This window comes from Mytilus edulis, chromosome 2, assembly GCF_963676685.1.
Source record: "Mytilus edulis chromosome 2, xbMytEdul2.2, whole genome shotgun sequence".
NCBI lineage: Eukaryota > Metazoa > Mollusca > Bivalvia > Mytilida > Mytilidae > Mytilus > Mytilus edulis.
In genome coordinates, this window is record NC_092345.1 from 73700963 (window position 1) to 73720623 (window position 19661).

At 33.0% G+C, this 19661-nt stretch overlaps 1 protein-coding gene across 8 annotated transcripts in view; it reads left to right on the forward strand.

Moving 5' to 3' along the window:
- The first annotated feature begins 309 nt into the window (after positions 1 to 309).
- The window catches only part of LOC139512909 (nucleolar and coiled-body phosphoprotein 1-like), a 45615-nt gene continuing 26263 nt past the window's right edge, over positions 310 to 19661 (forward strand). For 6 of the 8 annotated variants that reach the window (XM_071300871.1, XM_071300876.1, XM_071300877.1 and 3 more), the window contains exons 1-9: positions 310 to 423; positions 4902 to 5035; positions 8203 to 8224; positions 9825 to 9950; positions 10667 to 10777; positions 11170 to 11280; positions 12829 to 12933; positions 14874 to 14936; positions 17333 to 17437. In XM_071300871.1, the coding sequence (XP_071156972.1) occupies positions 405 to 423; positions 4902 to 5035; positions 8203 to 8224; positions 9825 to 9950; positions 10667 to 10777; positions 11170 to 11280; positions 12829 to 12933; positions 14874 to 14936; positions 17333 to 17437 (796 nt within the window). In that variant the 5' untranslated portion in view covers positions 310 to 404. The remainder of the gene's footprint in view (positions 424 to 4901; positions 5036 to 8202; positions 8225 to 9824; positions 9951 to 10666; positions 10778 to 11169; positions 11281 to 12828; positions 12934 to 14873; positions 14937 to 17332; positions 17438 to 19661) is intronic. The other 2 variants (XM_071300872.1, XM_071300873.1) reach the window with 2 other exon arrangements.

Below are 19661 nucleotides of genomic sequence, written 5' to 3' on the forward strand. Positions count from 1 at the left end.
GATCGTCCAAAAAAGTGGGTTTCAACTCCCACAACTACCCCCCCCCCCCCCTTTTGAATCCGCCTCTGTTTACTACGAGTTATGGTTACTTTTTCTGTGTTTATACCTGTAAAATGAATGCGCGTAAATGGAATGCGTCCCGAATTGTGTTTTTTATTTATATAGGTGTAGCACTTGAATTAAATTGTAGAAACTCTCCAATTTTTAAAAATTATTCACCACTTTCATGAACTATTCTTTCATGTGATTATTGAAATAAGTTTCCGGAAAATACATACTTTTCCGGCAAAGATTTTTTTAAACGTTTGTACAAGTTGTCTCCCTTTGTAAAAACGGCTCTGCAGACGGTGTTTTTTTTACCTTATTGATAATTATCATAATAAGAAGGCGAATGTAGGAGAAATATGAATTCAAGGTGGAAAGGTAGGTATGGTAATAGATTATTCAAAAGATAAAGGCTTGTGATTTGTAACTTAAGGTTATTGTTTTCTTCGTATTTTGCTTATTCTTGGCGCATTTCTTACAAGTACAACTTACGCACACTTTCAAGACGATTTCTGGATGAAGAGGTCAACATCATAAGTCAATCATTATCTGTAGTTCTAACACAAAGCCTTAACAAATATCTGTTATCGTGAATAACAATGATCAACAATGTGCAGACGGGAGAGTAGTGTCAAATTTTAAAATTTATAAAAAAAATTGCCAGACGTCATAAATATTTGGACTAACTGCACCTAAACCATAGCTATATGCCTGAAAAGATCAGTCTGCAAGATCCACAAACTTCAAAAAAAGAAATATAAACCACACACAAAGAATGAAATCAAATACGCATAATACAGTAGTCATTGCGGGACTTGTTCTTGATTATAACACGGGTTTGTTACTGTTTGCCATGTTTGCTTATGTCATGAAAAAGTTGGGATATTGATTGAAGAACACAATGTAGGACCAATACAATACATGCTATTAACATCTCTATATAGAGTCGATACATTTTAGCATACAAAACACAAGATCTTACAAAAAAAAAAGGTTTTACAATCTAGAAGAATACATAAGATATGCAAATACTATATATGTACTAGTAAATTTATACACGAAAGGCATTCTTGCATTTATGACAAACACAGAAAATGATGAAACTACAGTAATTAAAAATGAAGTCTCAGCAGTATCATCATTCAAAAGCGCTATAGATATTCTTCATGTATGCAGCATTGTACTAATCGGTCTATACACGCCAAAAGTTAACACAGTAGTAATTGTATACTAATTTAAGTATTGAACATATTCTAAAGCATTGCAAAAAGCAGTGAAATGTCAAATGTAAGTATACTCATTACTGCATTATAATTAAAAATCTTAAGTTACAACACAGAATTCATCTTCTTTTTCACATTATATTTTGTTCCCACCAAGATTAAAATTAATATTTTTATCCATAGATTTTTCCACACTTGCTCTAACTACATGTTGTTGTTTTATGTTACTAACTCATCATATATACATGTACCAAGATTGAAAATGTGTTCGTTTGAAATAAATGTCGTTCAAAAGTATGTTTAAAAGGTCAGGCTGTACTTGTAGGATTGATCATTGTGTTTAAAGGGACAGACTGTACTGTAGAATTGATCATTATGTTTAAAAGGACAGGCTGTACCGTAGAATTGATCATTGTGTTTAAAAGGTCAGGCTGTACTGTAGAATTGACCATTATGTTTAAAAGGTCAGGCTGTACTGTAGAATTGATCATTGTGTTTAAAAGGTCAGGCTGTACTGTAGAATTGATCATTGTGTTTAAAAGGTCAGGCTGTACTGTAGAATTGATCATTATGTTTAAAAGGTCAGGCTGTACTGTAGAATTGATCATTATGTTTAAAAGGTCAGGCTGTACTGTAGAATTGATCATTATGTTTAAAAGGTCAGGCTGTACTTTAGAATTGATCATTATGTTTAAAAGGTCAGGCTGTACTGTAGAATTGATCATTATGTTTAAAAGGACAGGCTGTACTGTAGAATTGATCATTATGTTTAAAAAGTCAGGCTGTACTGTAGAATTGATCATTGTGTTTAAAAGGTCAGGCTGTACTGTAGAATTGATCATCATGTTTAAAAGGTCAGGCTGTACTGTAGAATTGATCATTATGTTTAAAAGGTCAGGCTGTACTGTAGAATTGATCATTATGTTTAAAAGGACAGGCTGTACTGTAGAATTGATCATTATGTTTAAAAGGTCAGGCTGTACTGTAGAATTGATCATTGTGTTTAAAAGGTCAGGCTGTACTGTAGAATTGATCATTATGTTTAAAAGGTCAGGCTGTACTGTAGAATTGATCATTGTGTTTAAAAGGTCAGGCTGTACTGTAGAATTGGTCATTATGTTTAAAAGGTCGGGCTGTACTGTAGAATTGATCATTATGTTTAAAAGGTCAGGCTGTACTGTACTCTGTAGAATTGATCATTATGTTTAAAAGGTCGGGCTGTACTGTAGAATTGATCATTATGTTTAAAAAGTCAGGCTGTACTGTAGAATTGATCATTTTGTTTAAAAGGTCAGGCTGTACTGTAGAATTGATTATTATGTTTAAAAGGACAGGCTGTACTGTAGAATTGATCATTATGTTTAAAAGGTCAGGCTGTACTGTAGAATTGATCATTATGTTTAAAAGGACAGGCTGTACTGTAGAATTGATCATTATGTTTAAAAGGTCAGGCTGTACTGTAGAATTGATCATTATGTTTAAAAGGTCAGGCTGTACTGTAGAATTGATCATTATGTTTAAAAGGTCAGGCTGTACTGTAGAATTGATCATTATGTTTAAAAGGTCAGGCTGTACTGTAGAATTGATCATTATGTTTAAAAGGACAGGCTGTACTGTAGAATTGATCATTATGTTTAAAGGGTCAGGCTGTACTGTAGAATTGATCATTATGTTTAAAAGGTCAGGCTGTACTGTAGAATTGATCATTATGTTTAAAAGGTCAGGCTGTACTGTAGAATTGATCATTATGTTTAAAAGGACAGGCTGTACTGCAGAATTGATCATTATGTTTAAAAGGACAGGCTGTACTGCAGAATTGATCATTATGTTTAAAAGGACAGGCTGTACTGCAGAATTGATCATTGTGTTTAAAAGGACAGGCTGTACCTGCTCCGACGGCATCAATTGGGGATTTGATGGTCGCAAATTAAGTTTACTGGCGACGCGTTAGCGGAGACAGTAAACGGGTATTTGCGACCATCAAATCCCCAATTGATGCGTCGGAGCTTAAAATACAATACTGTTATCTCCATTCTAATAAAACTGACAGAAAACAACATAAAAACATGTATTTAAAATTTGTCATATGCCGTCTGCGCTTGCGCGTACGTCCCATAGCATCAATTGTCAATTGATACCATGTAAATAAGTGACGTTATCCAATCAAAATGAACGTTACAACTATGTTGCATTAGAATGCAGAATTGATCATTATGTTTAAAAGGACAGCTGTACTGCAGAATTGATCATTGAGGGAATATCTTACTTGTTACAATGTTGAACACATTTATTATTCACAAATAATTTTCTTGAAATGATGAAGCAGATTTTTAAACTCAACATACTTAAAGTTTCAGTAAACACAGGAGATTGTGCGACAGGAAGTCAGATGCCTTGGACAGGTCTAATAATACAACAGCAATATACTTATTTCGGTCAAATTCTGTTTTTCTATCTTGACAGCCATAGTCTGCTTCAAAAACTGATATAATTAATTCTAAAATAAACAATGTGTTCGACATTGATTAAAAAGTGCTTTGATTGGCAGAATACTTACAAGTCTATAATTTCTTGTACATAATATATGGTTTAAATTATATTGAACTAGGGCAGATTAATCTGAAACACTACGACTGGTCCAGTAATATTTCATTGAAAGCCTCAGTAAAGATTTAATCACATTTTATAGGTTTTTTTTTGGTTTGTTAGATTTTGTGGGTCTAGGTAAAACTAAATTCTTTGAATACATTATACTGATTATAGGATGAATAAAGGAGGTGGGGGGATTTTTACGGTAGAGAATTTAAAAAAAAACCAGCAATTTGGAATAAAATGTCCCAACGAGAAAAAAAATAAGGGGACATCCTCAGAAAGGTCTCCATACACGTAAAGTGTATTAATGGACATCAAGAAATATTAAAGGCAAAACAAAAATCTAGGTTTCATTTCCAAGGATATTACATCACGTTTTTAAAGTGTTAACTTGGAAACTGTCTGTCTTGATGTGAGTTTAGTTTTGATGAATAATGCTGAAACCGTATTTAGCCGCTAGTTGTCGTATTGATTACCTGAAAAGTGTACAGGTATCGGAACTAGTATCGATCCAACGCCCTCGTAAAAAAGATCGTTGACTTTGCGTCTCTGATATCGTGGCAACACCGCCTGCACCGTTACCGCTTTCGTATGTTCGTCCGTCTGTCCCACTTCAGGTTTAAGTTTTTGGTCAAGGTAGTTTTTGATGAAGTTGAAGTTCAAATAACTTGAAACTTAATACACGTGGTCCCTATGATATGATCTTACTAATTTCAATACCACATTGGATTTTTGTTCCCAATTTCACGATCCTTTGAACTTAGAAAATTATAGTGCGAGTTGAGCATCCGTGTACTATGGACACATTCTTGTTTATTATATTCTTCCTAGAAGCGAAGAGAATTTTCCAGACGCTTCCTCTTGGAAATAACTAGATGATAATTTCTCGTTCTTGTGTTATATATACTGTTAGTTGTGATCATAATTTTTGTTCTCTTCTGTATTTTTCTAAATTGCTTGTCATATGTAGTTATCTTATATATTGACTTCAGTATTCTAACAATATTTTACATAAAATGTCTCAACTTTGTATGATTTCAGCCATTTGTAGTGGACTAGTATTGGTGTTAACAATTATCCAGTCTACAATAACGGTTAGCTCAGAAGCAACAAGTTACTTTCCCGGAAATGTTGCAAACACTCAAAATGCAAAATCTGGAAACCCCCTCAATTTGGTAGGTAAATAGTGCATGTACATTCTCATGTTTAATATATATTTTAACAGACATGCTGAATTTATCATTCATTAAAAAAAACATATTAAATTAACTTGATCCGTCGATTTTCACAATTTTATATTCAATTTTAGCAATATAGTTATAGTCGCTTTAAGTAGAAAAATTACTGTTCAAATTAGAGTACAGGTTAAATTATCTGCTAATATCGATAATGCATTTTCCCATAGGAACTCCTTTTACGACTAAAACTGTACCACTTTTACTATGAAATTTTGAAAAAAATTCTTCCTAGAAATTAGAATGGAAAGTTCATATGCACTACTATTTTTATTTTGGTCAAAAAGACTAAAAAAAATGCGGCATATTTTCAACGTGTATATGCCCCGAACTTCATAGGGTTTTAACTTAACACTAGATTTCTTAACTACCCCTACCTTGACTGTACATAGGATTACCACATATTTCAATATAAACAATTATATGCATATGTATATTTACTGGTAAATAGTTATCAAAGGTACTAGGATTATAATTTCATATGACATTCCAAAGTTATCTCTCTATGAGATGAAATGTAGAAATCATAACTGGGAACCAGTACGTAAAAAAAAATATTTATCTATGAATATTCTATATCTCCCGAAAAGAGGCGTGGTTTGAGAAACAGCTGTATTTACAAAGTGCAACCTATTTATTATTTTTAACTTATTTGAGTGTAAAAAATGAAAATCAACACGTAATTAATTTCATGAATCTGAAGCGTTTAACTGGATTAACCTTCATTAGGAACGCTCAAAGCCATAAATTCGAAAGCCGAGGATGTCGTTAAAGAGCTATAAATGTACATGTATATGATAAAAAAAGGACCTTAAAAATAGCAAAATAAACTTCGCCTGAGGGAGTTGAAACATTAGTTTCTTTACATATATATTTTAATAAACGAATAAGTTTAGGAAGAGATGTATCGAAGAACTGAGTTGACTGCGCTGACGATACCCCCGGGGACTAACAGTTCACCTGGGAGCAGAAATATTGTCCCAGTGTTATACTAACTTAAAGTTATAAAATTCACGCGTTCGAGGCGCTTTTCTGCATTCAGCATTATGACTTTTAATGTATTTATCTAATTTTTTACCCTTACTGTCTTAGATATATTCTGGTGAGAAAAGATAGTCAAAGCTTTGAATTTTCAAGAAATAAATCAATATGCATTCAAAGTAGTAATAACATGATACGAATGAATGATTTATATGTACTAGTATGTAATTAACCATTATGATTGTGTCCAATAAATCGGAAAAGAAAGGAAGGAAGCAAAACAAAAACAAACAACCTACACGGATTCTTTATCCGCAAAAACTTTTCCCCTGGACTGCTTCAAATCGATAGTGTTTTCTTTTGTCTAAAATTATGTATCTGAAGCAATATCCGACAATCAACGTCACACAGTTCTATTTGTGATTTGATTTTTGTCTGATAATAGATATTTAACGCACAATAAAATTAAACACGCAATGAAAAATGAAATCATGATTGTCAATTAATGCTGGCTTTGAAAAGAGGGACGAAAGATACCAAAGGGACAGTCAAACTCATAAATCTAAAACAAACTGACAACGCCATGGCTAAAAATGAAAAAGACAAACAGAAAAACAATAGTACACATGATACAACATAGAAAACTAAAGAATAAACAACACGAACCCCACCAAAAACTAGGGGTGATCTCAGGTGCTCCGGAAGGGTAATCAGATCCTGTTCCACATGTGACACCCGTCGTGTTGCTTATGTGATTACAAATCCGGTAAATAGTCTAATTCGGTAGGTCACATTCATGAAAGGGAAGGGGATTGTAGTTACGACGTAAGGAACATATCCGATATCATTTGTGAAACGGTTATTCCATAACGGTCAACCAACTCGTGATAGCGTCCGTAAAATTTACGAAGGGATGATTTCAACTTCACCATTTGGAACTCTTGGTTTAATAGCTTCCTTTTGAGCAGTAACCCTCTATCAAGAAAATCATGATAGGAAATGCAAGCACGGGAATATCGTATCAATTGGGAGATATATACCCCGTATGCAGGTGCTGCTGGAATGTTGCTACTTAGAAATGGAAAGTTCACAATTGGAAAGCTGAAATCATCTCTTTTGTCGTAAAGTTTTGTTTTCAACCGACCCTCATTGTCAATTTCTAGATGTAAGTCAAGATATGAAGCCGACTTAACTGTATCTGTAGTTTCCTTTATCTCCAATTCGATGGGATAGATGCGTTCCACATAGTCACCAAATTTTGAATTGTTTAGTGAAAGAACGTCATCTATATAGCGGAAAGTAGAGTTAAAGGATATTGCTAACTTCTTATCTTTCTTCCTAAGAAGTTCCTGCATGTTTATTTTGAATGTGTTATAACTATCATACGGAGTTATAATTAACTTATTATCTACACAACGCCCGATGGTCTTTTTTTTTAATCCACAAATTGAGTCTATCTTTTCGATGCTAGCATTCAACCATAATTAACACACACCATAAAAAAAGCAGCTTCTAAGAAAATAATACAAATTATTGGACGAAGAACAACAATACCCTGTATATGGTTAAGGGGATTAAAGACAAACAACAGTAAACAAAACACAACACAGGAAGCTAAATCTGAGATATCGGAGCTTACTAAAAATCGGTACTAAGTTCAAATAATTTGAATCTTTTATATATTATGGCATATAAGAGTTTGCATTCACTTGATTAAATGGTAACAATATAAAGGTGGGGATAGTTCAGGTAGTAAGACGTTGGGTTTAATAAAAACATAGAAATTAGACCAATAAAAATATGACATGTCATTGTTATTTTCAAACGCTAGATTGATCAGCTTGAGAAGAAAGTCACGAACTCAGCTAAAAAACCGTTGGAAGCCCTTTTTGTAAATATTTATCTGCTTTTAATATCTTGTTTTTCAAATTAAATTAACCCCGTCCCAATTTTCCTTAGACTCCCGTTTCAAGGTTTTTTCTATTGTTATATGAACAATGATTAAGTGATAGAAGACATATTGTAGTGTCTTTAAATTTGAACTGAACATATATAAAAATGATCTTTTCATTCACAGTTTTAATTCATACTTGATCATGCTTGTAAGATTTGTCTGTCTTTTTCAGATGCAACTCAAAGATCAGAAAGGTAACTTTTTATTAAATTGATCAGTTTTAATGAATAACCAATTGAAAACCAGAAGCTTGACTTGTTTTTTGGTTTATTTAACTAAGAAGTTTGATTGATTCTGTATTGGTTAGATGAAATTAAGTTCTACTTTTTAAATACGATAAACTATCCACAACTTTATTCTAAATGTCGTAACTTGATTTTAAATGACTCAATGACCGTCGGCTTTTCTATTGTTCTAACCCCTCATTGAACCTCTTATTACAAACATTTTGTGTATCGTAATGGGTGTCTGTTGCAAACAAGTCTAAGAAATGTCTGCAAATGTCAAGCATATCATACAACATTCTTTTAATTAATCTGACACGACTTTACTCGTCTCAGTGGAAACAAATAAGTCTTCCCATGACGTCCATTGCAACTTTTAGCAATGGTTCAATGAGGTTTAGCCTTTTATGAAAGGTTTTACATCAATAAGCATGCACTTATGAATTGGTCAATTTTTCATCGGGTTAACACTGGGTCGATGCCTCTGCTGGTGGACGATTCGTCCCCGAGGGTATCACCAGCCCAGTAGTCAGCACTTCGGTGTTGACATGAATATCAATTATGTGGTCATTTTTTTTTTATAAATTTCCTGTTTACAAAACTTTGAATTTTTCGAAAAACTAAGGATTTTCTTATCCCAGGCATAGATTACCTTAGCCGTAGTTGGCACAACTTTTTGGAATTTTGGATCCTCAATGCTCTTCAACTTTGTATTTGTTTGGTTTATAACTATTTTGATATGAGCGTCACTGATGAGTCTTATGTAGACGAAACGCGCGTCTGGCGTACTAAATTATAATCCTGGTACCTTTGATAACTATTTACAACACTGGGTCGATGCCTCTGCTGGTGGACGATTCGTCCCCGAGGGTATCACCAGCCCAGTAGTCAGCACTTCGGTGTTGACATGAATATCAATTATGTGGTCATTTTTTTTTTTATAAATTTCCTGTTTACAAAACTTTGAATTTTTCGAAAAACTAAGGATTTTCTTATCCCAGGCATAGATTACCTTAGCCGTAGTTGGCACAACTTTTTGGAATTTTGGATCCTCAATGCTCTTCAACTTTGTATTTGTTTCGTTTATAACTATTTTGATATGAGCATCACTGATGAGTCTTATGTAGACGAAACGCGCGTCTGGCGTACTAAATTATAATCCTGGTACCTTTGATAACTATTTACACCACTGGGTCGATGCCTTTGCTGGTGGACGATTCGTCCCCGAGGGTATCACCAGCCCAGTAGTCAGCACTTCGGTGTTGACATGAATATCAATTATGTGGTCATTTTTTTTTTATAAATTTCCTGTTTACAAAACTTTGAATTTTTCGAAAAACTAAGGATTTTCTTATCACAGGCATAGATTACCTTAGTCGTAGTTGGCACAACTTTTTGGAATTTTGGATCCTCAATGCTCTTCAACTTTGTATTTGTTTGGTTTATAACTATTTTAATATGAGAGTCACTGATGAGTCTTATGTAGACGAAACGCGCGTCTGGCGTACTAAATTATAATCGTGGTACCTTTGATAACTATGTCACTTATGATCCTGTTTATTTATTTCAGATAAGCATGTTGAAACGACAACTTCCAAAGAAGACGGACTATGTCAGCATAAAGAAACTTTTAACAAGCAAATAAAGATATCAAGTCCGTATCACCACAGGATTAATCCTAGAGCAGTTAAACCAGGTGATATATTTGTAAGAGTAAAAAAATCATTTTTGAAAATATTCAAATCGGCACCAATAACAAACAAATAAAATATGACTACTTGTTATGTTTTTGATTTTTATTTTTTTGACGGTATACGGTTTTTCATCCATGTCCAGTACACACTGTGTTAACAATATTGTCGACATCGCGATATTTATAATGTTAACACGATATCGTGTCAACATCGTTAACATTGTAAGAACTCTTATATATATTGTTTACATCATCGTTAACATCGTGATGTATACAATGTTGTAACAATATCGTGTTTACTGAATGATACTAGTTTTTTGCAACGTAATCTACAAATACTAAACCGTATTCACAGGCACCTCGCCTCAGGGGCATGGAAATATCAATCGTGACTTTTTTCTTCATTTTATTAAAATGATACGAACTGCTTGTAATCCTTCAGCTCATAATTATGTAATTTAAAAAAAAAATGAAGTTGCAATACCTTCCTCGTGAAGTTGACCTCAGTGTGACGAATTTTAACGTTTCTGTTATGTCGTTTTGGTTTAACTTGATCTGAAGGATTTTAAATCTTGTTGTTTTTGAACTTCTATTCTGTAGAATATTTGAAGGGAATAACCCTAGATCGGAGAATTAAGAATATATATATATATTTTTTTCAGCAGGTTAGCAATGAATAGTTTTATCTGTAAACATATATGTTTATTGTTCGCACTTAGATGATCCGACAAGCAAGGCATCTCGAGAAGAACCCAAGGAAAACATAAAACCAAAAAGTAATGAAAAGAAACACAAAACAATTCATAAGAGACCAAAACTTAAGAAGTCAGGTAAGCTAAACAAATGCCCCTTAATATTATTGCTAAACAAAGCCACTAATGAATAATTATGAGAGATGATTTCTTATATTGAATTTCTATTATTTACTGGCAAATATATACAATGAATTTAGTACTTATTCTATTGTCCTGATATTTAGTCAATGCCGCATTGGAATTTTTCAGAGACCAAACAAGAAGGTTTGCAAAACTGCATAACATGTTACTTGTAATTGAATTAAACGATATGGGGAAAAAACTTCATGAATGAAGTACGTCCGAGGTGATTGTATGGATTAACCTTCATCTGGAACTCCAAAATGTTTAGCGAATGTTGTATTTTTGAAAAGGTTAGCAAGGAATATTTTTTATCTTTAACATATATTTTTATTGTTCGCACTTAGATAATCCGACAAACGAAGCATCTCAAAAAGAACCCAAGGAAAACATAAAACCAGAAAATAATAAAAAGAAACACACGACAATTCACAAGAAACCAAAACTTAAGAAGTCAGGTAAGCTAAAAATATGCCTATGAACACACTCGCTCATCATCATCTCTCAAAATCTGGAAATGATTTCTAATATTGAATATTAATTATTTAATGGCAAATATATGAAAAGTTAATTCAGTAACTATTCTTTTGTTTTTTAATACAAAGGCATTTGTAATATTTGTTAACAAAAGAGTTTGCAAAAACTGCTTTAAATGAAACTTGCTAATAGTTATCAAAGGTACCAGGCTTATAATTTGATACGTGCGTTTCGATTACATAAGACTCACCAGTGACGCTCAGATCAAGAAGTTTGAAAGCCAATAAGTATAAAGTTGAAGGATAAAAAATTCCAAAACAATTGTGCCAAATACGGCTTAGGTAATCAATGCCAGGGATAAGAAAATCCTTAAATAGTATTTTAAATAATTTATACTTTTGCTAACAGTTAATTTATAAAAAAAAAATGACCATCTAATTGATATTCATGTCAACACCGAAGTGATGACTACTGGGCTGGTGATACCCTCGGGGACAAAACATTCACCAGCAGTGGTATCGACCCAGTGGTGTAAACAATTATTAAAGGTACCAGGCTGATAACTAGATCGCCAGACGCGCGTTTCGTCTACACCAGACTCATCAGTGACGCTCATATCAAATAGTTTAAAAGCCAAACAAGTATAAAGTTGAAGAGCATTGAGGATAAAAAATTCCAAAAAATTGTGCCAAATACGGCTAAGGTAATCTATGCCTGGGATAAGAAAATTATTTGATAGTATTTCGAATAGATCATACTTTTGCAAACAGTTAATTTATAAAAATGACGATAGCATTGATATTCATGTCAACATCAAAGTGTTGACTACGGTCATGGGCTGGTGATACCCTCGATGACGATACGTCCGCCACTATTGGTATCGACCCAGTGGTGTAAATAGTTCGAGGCTTCTAATTTGATACGCCAGACGTTAAACTCATCAGTGACGCTCATATCAAGAAGTTTGAAAGCCAAATAAGTAAAAAGTTGAAGGATAAATATTCCAAAAAATTGTGCCAAATACGGCTTAGGTAATCAATGCCAGGGATAAGAAAATCCTTAAATAGTATTTTAAATAATTCATACTTTTGCAAACAGATAATTTAAAAAAAAAATTAAAAAAATTACCATATAATTGATATTCATGTCAACATCGAAGTGATGACTACTAGGCTAATGATAATCTCGGGGACAAAACGTTCACCGGCAGTGGTATCGACCCAGTGGTGTGAATAAATATCAAAGGTACCAGGCTTATAACTAGATCGCCAAATGCGCTTTGCGTCTACACCAGACTCATTAGTGACGATCAGATCAAATAGTTTGCAAGCCATACAAGTATAAAGCGTAAAATTTGAATTAAAAAAAATATGGAAAAACACGTCATAAATAAAGTACGTCCTAGTTGCCTTTATGAATTAACCTTCATCTGGAACGCTGAAATGGTTAGCCAATGTTATATTTTCTGGAGGCCCAGTTAGCAAGGAAGATTTTTGCCTTTAACATATATTTTTATTGTTCGCACTTAGATGATCAGACAAGAAAAGCATCTCCAGAAGGACCCAAGGAAAACATAAAACCAAAAAAGAAAGAAAAGAAACACAAGACAATAGATAAGAAACCAACGGAGTCAGGTAATCTTAACATAGGCCTCATCCTAATCGGTAGACATAGCCTATCATAAATCTGAGAGATGATTTCTCATACTGAATATTTATCATTTACTGCCATACTGGCATATTTATGTTACGAATTGAGTACTTATTCTATTTTATTGATATATATGTATTGTTTCTTTTTCTTTCAAGAAGAACAAAACAAAATAATTACTAATAACTGCATAAAATGTTACTAGTAATTGAATTTCAAAAATTTTAAAACAACTATTATGGGGTACATCCACAGTGCTTTTACGAGATAACATTCATCTGGAACGCTTAATTCCAAAATGTTTAACCAATGATGACTAGAAAACCACATCAGAGATACTAGGCTTACGTTCTTTCCGCCAGACAAGCGTTTCGTTATACATAATAAACATCAGTGACGGTTGAAATGTATCGAAGATAGAAAAAAATCTACCCAACAACATATATGAAAAAACATAGCCAACAATTCACCACACAGAAACCTTTAGATTAAACAACACGCATGATACAGTGAGTGATCTATTTAAAGAAATTTGTTTATAAGAAACTGGTAGTTCAGTTTGACTTAGAGAATTTAGTCGTAAGTTGGTTTTATGTTTTATTTAATAAGCTTGATGTAGCAATCTCATTTTAGGAACAGTTACAAAATAAAGAACTGAGGTTACAAACAGTACGCAAAATTTGAACAATTCAAGTACTGAAAGAATGGTAACCTGGTAGATTGTATGCTGTTGTACTGATACCGTACAAGTGGTAGACACCAGAAAGGAGGTTGTGAAAGTGACCAGTGGCGATGTTGATTGTCTTTGTTTAGATCGCATTGATTTTTCTTGGTCCTCAAGATTATAAATCATTTTGTGTCCCAAATCCATTCTCTAGTGGTTCATATTAAAGTGTTTCTCGTTTCTTGTTTTATATAGATTATACCGTCGTTTTTCCCGTTTAAATGGTTTTACACTACTGGCACTCGGTAAGATTCTGATACTGTGATTCATCAATAATACATGCCGTATGGAAGACTTGGCAACTTGCATATCTTTGAGACAAACACTTTAAAGATAAATGAAATGAAATATATTTCTGCGGTGGAGAGTCAGGACATATACGTTAAATACATTGTGTAAATGATTTGTAATGTCCGTACGATTGCATAACAGTAATGCAAATAACCGTCTTGCAAATGAAAGTACTATAATCTTAAAGTACTTACTTTCCAATTCATTGTCTTTTAAAGATGAATATAAAATACACGTCAGGCTCATGGAACTCTGAATCAGACCTCCTTTCTGCTGTCTACCACTTGTACGGTATCATCGCCGAAGTACTATCAGTACAACAGCATACACTCTACCAAGTTACCATTCTTTCAGTACTTGAATTGTTCAAATTTTGCGTACTGTTTGTAACCTCAGTTCTTTATTTTGTAACTGTTCCTAAAATGAGATTGCTACATCAAACTTGTGAAAGTGACCAGTGGCGATGTTGATTGTCTTTGTTTAGATCGCATGGATTTTTCTTGGTCCTCAAGATTATAAATCATTTTGTGTCCCAAATCCGTTCTCTAGTGGTTCATAAGTGTTTCTCGTTTCTTGTTTTATATAGATTATACCGTTGTTTTTCCCGTTTGAATGGTTTTACACTAGTATTTTTGGGGCCCCATTAATGCTTGCTGTTCGGTGTGAGCCAAGGCTCCGTGTTGATTGCCGTACCTTGACCTATAATGATTTACTTTGATAAATTGTTACTTGGATGGAAGGTTGTCTCATTGGCATTCATACAACATCTTCCTATATCTATCAAGTGTTCCTAATGAAGATAATTCACGAAATAGGTTTTGTTCTCAGAAATTTGAATGACCTAGCTTTCATCATGTGAGCAAAGAAGATTTTTAACTCTAAATTATTTTTTATATTATTCACATTTAGATAAAGTTAAAAGCAGTGCATCTGCAGAAGAACCCACGAAAAATATTAAACCTGAAAGTAATGGTAAGAAACACAATACATTAGATACAATAACAAAACCAGCTTAGACAGGTAAACTAAACATAGCCCCTGATATTTTTAAGAGATGATTTATAATCTTTTGAATTTTATAATTAAGTCCCATACATATATGAATTTAGTACTTATTCTATTGCATTGACATTAAAGCAATATTTTTTAAGATACAAAAAGAACGAGTTTGTTGAAACCGCATACTATATTAATTGGATTAAAAAAAAGACAATCACCAATAGACAAACAACAGTAGACAAAAAAACAACATAGAAATAGTAAAGACTGAGCAACACTAACCCCATCGAAGACCGGGGTGATCTCCGATGTGTGCCCAGAAGGGTAAGCAGAACCTGCTACACATTTGGCATCCGTCGCGTTGCTTATACAAGTACAAAACAGGTAGTATGTCAATGCGGCAGGTTATACCAGTGGAAAAGAGAATGGGACATTGGTCACGACAATTGAAACATGTCAGTGGTCGTCTGTGAAACAAATACATGTATTCCATCACGGTCAGCCAACTCGTGATTTCGTCTGTGAAATTTATAAAAGGATTATTTCAAGTACACCACTCAGAACTCAAATTAACAAATGATATCATCAATAGAATTTTTGTTCAATGTTCACTGATCCAAATAGTAAAGAAAATATAAAATTGTAATTAGCTTTACAATATAGTAGGATGTGTCTTCGATCTTCGACTGATTGGTCATCGCATTAGATGCAGAAATATCAACAGTGCCTCATTTCTTAATCGTCCGTTTTCAATGCAAACTGGTCCACAGCGAAAACGTGCCTTAATTATTCGTTCATGTTTCTTGTTTATTATTGATTTAAACAGAACGTTCAGTCTCGTACTAATGTTTTATCATATTTGTAAGTCCTTGATTTTGGAACTTTAGTGATTTTACCAGCCCGACGTACCAAGTGAACTTCTTTCATCTCTTGGCGACTAGTTCGTCGTCGTCGTTCGTTAACTGTTACAAAAATCCTCTCCTCTGAAACTAAAGACAATATTTAACTAAACTTGGCCACAATCATCAAGGAAGTATCTAGTATAAAATAGAATGTGTCCGATGACCCTGCTGTAAACCAAGATTGCCGGCATAGCTAAAAAAAAAAGAACATAAGGGTAAAATGCAAGTAATTGTCTATTGTTTTGAAAACTGTTAGAAAATAAGAAATTTGAATAAGCAAAAATTATCAGCAAGACGATCTTCAATTTAGACGAATAGAAAAAATCGCCGGACATCTCCTTTTTGGGAGATATTGCCCTTAATGACGATGTGTTTTGCCTTGTATGATAAAAATTATAAAAGATAAATAGACACTTTAAATCACAAAAACTAGCAGTAAGGCAAGATCTACTTATAATCAAATTTTGCCCATATAGTTAGTAGTCTGTCTCTTTTTATGGGAGTGATTGTCATTGAATGAGGCTTCTTTGTGCCCTGTTTTGTTTTCCAAGCAAAACTAAAGAAGATAGATAGAAACTAAACTTACTAAATGATCAGCAGCACAAGATAAAAAAAAACGGAGATTCTTGTCATGAAATATTTTCTCATCTACAATGTTGGAAGGTGTCCTGTTCGTCTATTTGTTGAATATAAACATTGACCAAGTAGAGTGACACAGGTTCTTTAAAGGGGCGAAAGATACCAGAGGGACATTCAAACTTATATATTGAAAATAAACTGACAACGACATGGCTAAAAATGAATAAGACAAACAGACAAATAATAGTACACATGACAAAACATAGAAAACTAAAGACTAACTAACACGTACCCCGCCAAAAACGTGATCTCAGTTGCTCCGGAAGGGTAAGAACCTGTATTTACAATATCCCATAAGTTTCCTTTTAAAAAGTTCAATATTGCATACATTTACATTTTCGTATCAACTGACCATGTCCAGTTTGTAAACATTGTTCTTTATCTTAGAGCTCAACTTAACAAGTTGCTTAAGTCATAATGAATCCTTTTTTCATAAGTCTATCATTTTCCGTTTTAACAAGGTGAATCCATCTTCTAACCATACAGATGTATCGTCGTTTATAGATTGAAAGTGAAAGTATTGTTTTGAATGATTTATTGTCTGTAACTTGTTACGATAGTTGATAAATAAAAGGAGCAAGTATTGTTCTGAACTAATCCAAAATTAGTTTGCAAACATCCCTTTTGTGAACTTGATCTGTGAGAGTTTTGAAGGTTTTCTTGGTCTCAAACTTTTAAATCTTTTTTGTGTCCAAACTTTTGTTTTCTAGCGTATCTGATAAAGGATGTTCTACACAACAGGTGTCGTGTGCAGATATTTTAAAGACGAAGCTTTCAGTACAAAGACAATTTAAATCTGTAAAATTTATGTTTATTATTCATACTTAGATAATGCGACAGATACTCAAACAGAACCCACGGCAAATATAAAACCCAAAGGTAAAGGAAAGAAACACATGCCAAGAGTTAAAAAACCAAAACATGTTACTCCAGGTAAGCTAAACATATTTCTCGCATATTTTTAAGAGAGGATTTATCATATTAATGTATGATTTATTGGTTTATAAATTAAGAATTGAGTACTTATTCTACTGCATTGACATTAAGGTATTTTTTTTTCAATGATACCAAACAAAAAGGATTATGTTCCAACATCATAAACTGTTAATTGAATTTAGAAATGAAAACAACTATAGGTTGCACTTTGTAAATACAGCTGTTTCTCAAACCACGTCTCTTTTGGGAAGATCTTGAATATGCATAGAAAATTAATTTTGTTTACATACTGGTTCCCAGTTATGCTATCTGTGTTCAATCTCACAGAGACATAACTTGTGAATGTTACCAGTAGATATACATGTGCTATTGTTTATATTGAAATCTATGGTAATCCTTCATTCGAGGTAGGGGTAGTTAAGAAAATTAGTGTTAGTTTAAACTCTGAGAAGTTCAGGGTATATAAACGTTGAAAATATGCCGCACAGCCCTATATTTTGACCTTTGGAAAAAATTGTAGTGCATATGAACTTTCAATTCTAGGATAAGATTTTTTTCAAAACTTAATAGTAAAAGTGGTACAGGTTTAGTCGTAAAAGGAGTTCCTATGGGAAATTGCATTGTCAATATTTACAGAAATGCAACCTTTACGATCGCAGCACTTTCAGGGATTTTCCTTTTTATCTGCAATTTATTTAACAGAGAATTTAAGAAAGGTATGCTAGAAATCATTTCAGTAAAAATTTACTACCTTAAAAATAGCAAGGTTAGTCAGAGCAGTATGTTTGTATCCATATTGGAAGGAAATAAGATTCACTGATTCCTAATTCCATTTTTTCTCATGTAGGATTTGTTCTTCCATAATACAAACAGCAAAACTTAACATTAAAGTCTCAGTTTTAAAACAATTGGGTATGCTCGAATAACATGCTTTTATGTTCTTTGACAGTAATTTTTTTTAAAGAAATGAATGATTTTAGATAAATGAGGCCTTTATGTTCGGAATGAGAAGTTTAACCCTTCATTGTAAATATTGCTTTAGTTGGATTTGCAAGATTTGTAAAACATTACGAAATTAAACATCAAAAAATTAAAAAGATAAATACGGATTAAAATGGTTTAACATTGATCAATGTCTGTATTATAACCATGAAGACTGATATGCTGCTGAATCAAATAAATAACGTGAAACACGTCAAATTTCCTGTGACTGATATGCATATCTTGACTGACAAAAGCTACTGTTTTGAGCGAATCAGTGATTTATTTGCCTAATGACCAATTGTTCTAAGCAAATCTTTGGCAGTTATGTGCTTAGATCGTTGATATACTAGACGATAACATAGTGTTCTGAACAAACTTATCATGGATACCAGGAGCGGTGCAGTGGCTGTTTTCAGATACCGGTATTCAGGGGCGATTATTTGTTTAGATCGTTTATATATTAAGGATAACGTATTGGTCAGACCTATTGAGTGGCTTTAATCTGTTAAGATCGTTGATATATTGAATGAAAAAGAATTGTTCGGAGTAGTGATTCAGTTGCTGTTATGTGTTGAAATAGTTGATTTACCAATGCATAAAGTATTGTTCTGAGGTATTCGATGGCTTTATTTTTTTATTAATTTGTTGATATATAATGAAAGGTGCAGTATTGTGGGTAATTCAGTGGCTTTAATTTGTAAAAAACATTGATATATATTGAAGAATATAAAATTGGTCAGAAGGATTCGGTTACATTACGTGTTTTAATAGTTGACATGTCGATAAAATGCGTATTATTCCTATCTATTCAATAGCTAATATTTATTTAGATCGTTGATATAAATGAAATAAACTAAATGCATATATGTGTCAAATAAAATTAGTAATTATAAAATTGTATCCGTGTTTGCTTTTTTTTGCTTTTTTTTGCTTTAATTTTTTATGAATCGTATATTTAAATGACTTCAATCACATGTGTAAATCTAAAAGTTATTGTGTACCTTATTTGCTTAGTCTTAATTTTTCTATGTTATGTCTTTTGTGCTGTTTGTCTTTTTTTTTTCGTTTCGTTTTTTAACCATGACGTTGTCAGTTTATTGTCGATCTATGAGTTTGAATGTCATTTTTGTATCTTTTGCTCCTCTTTAATTCAAAGAATTAAATTCAAAGGGGGCAAAGTAAAGAAAAGTGTTACGGATGATTATACAACACAAAGACCAAACAAACAAAAAATATG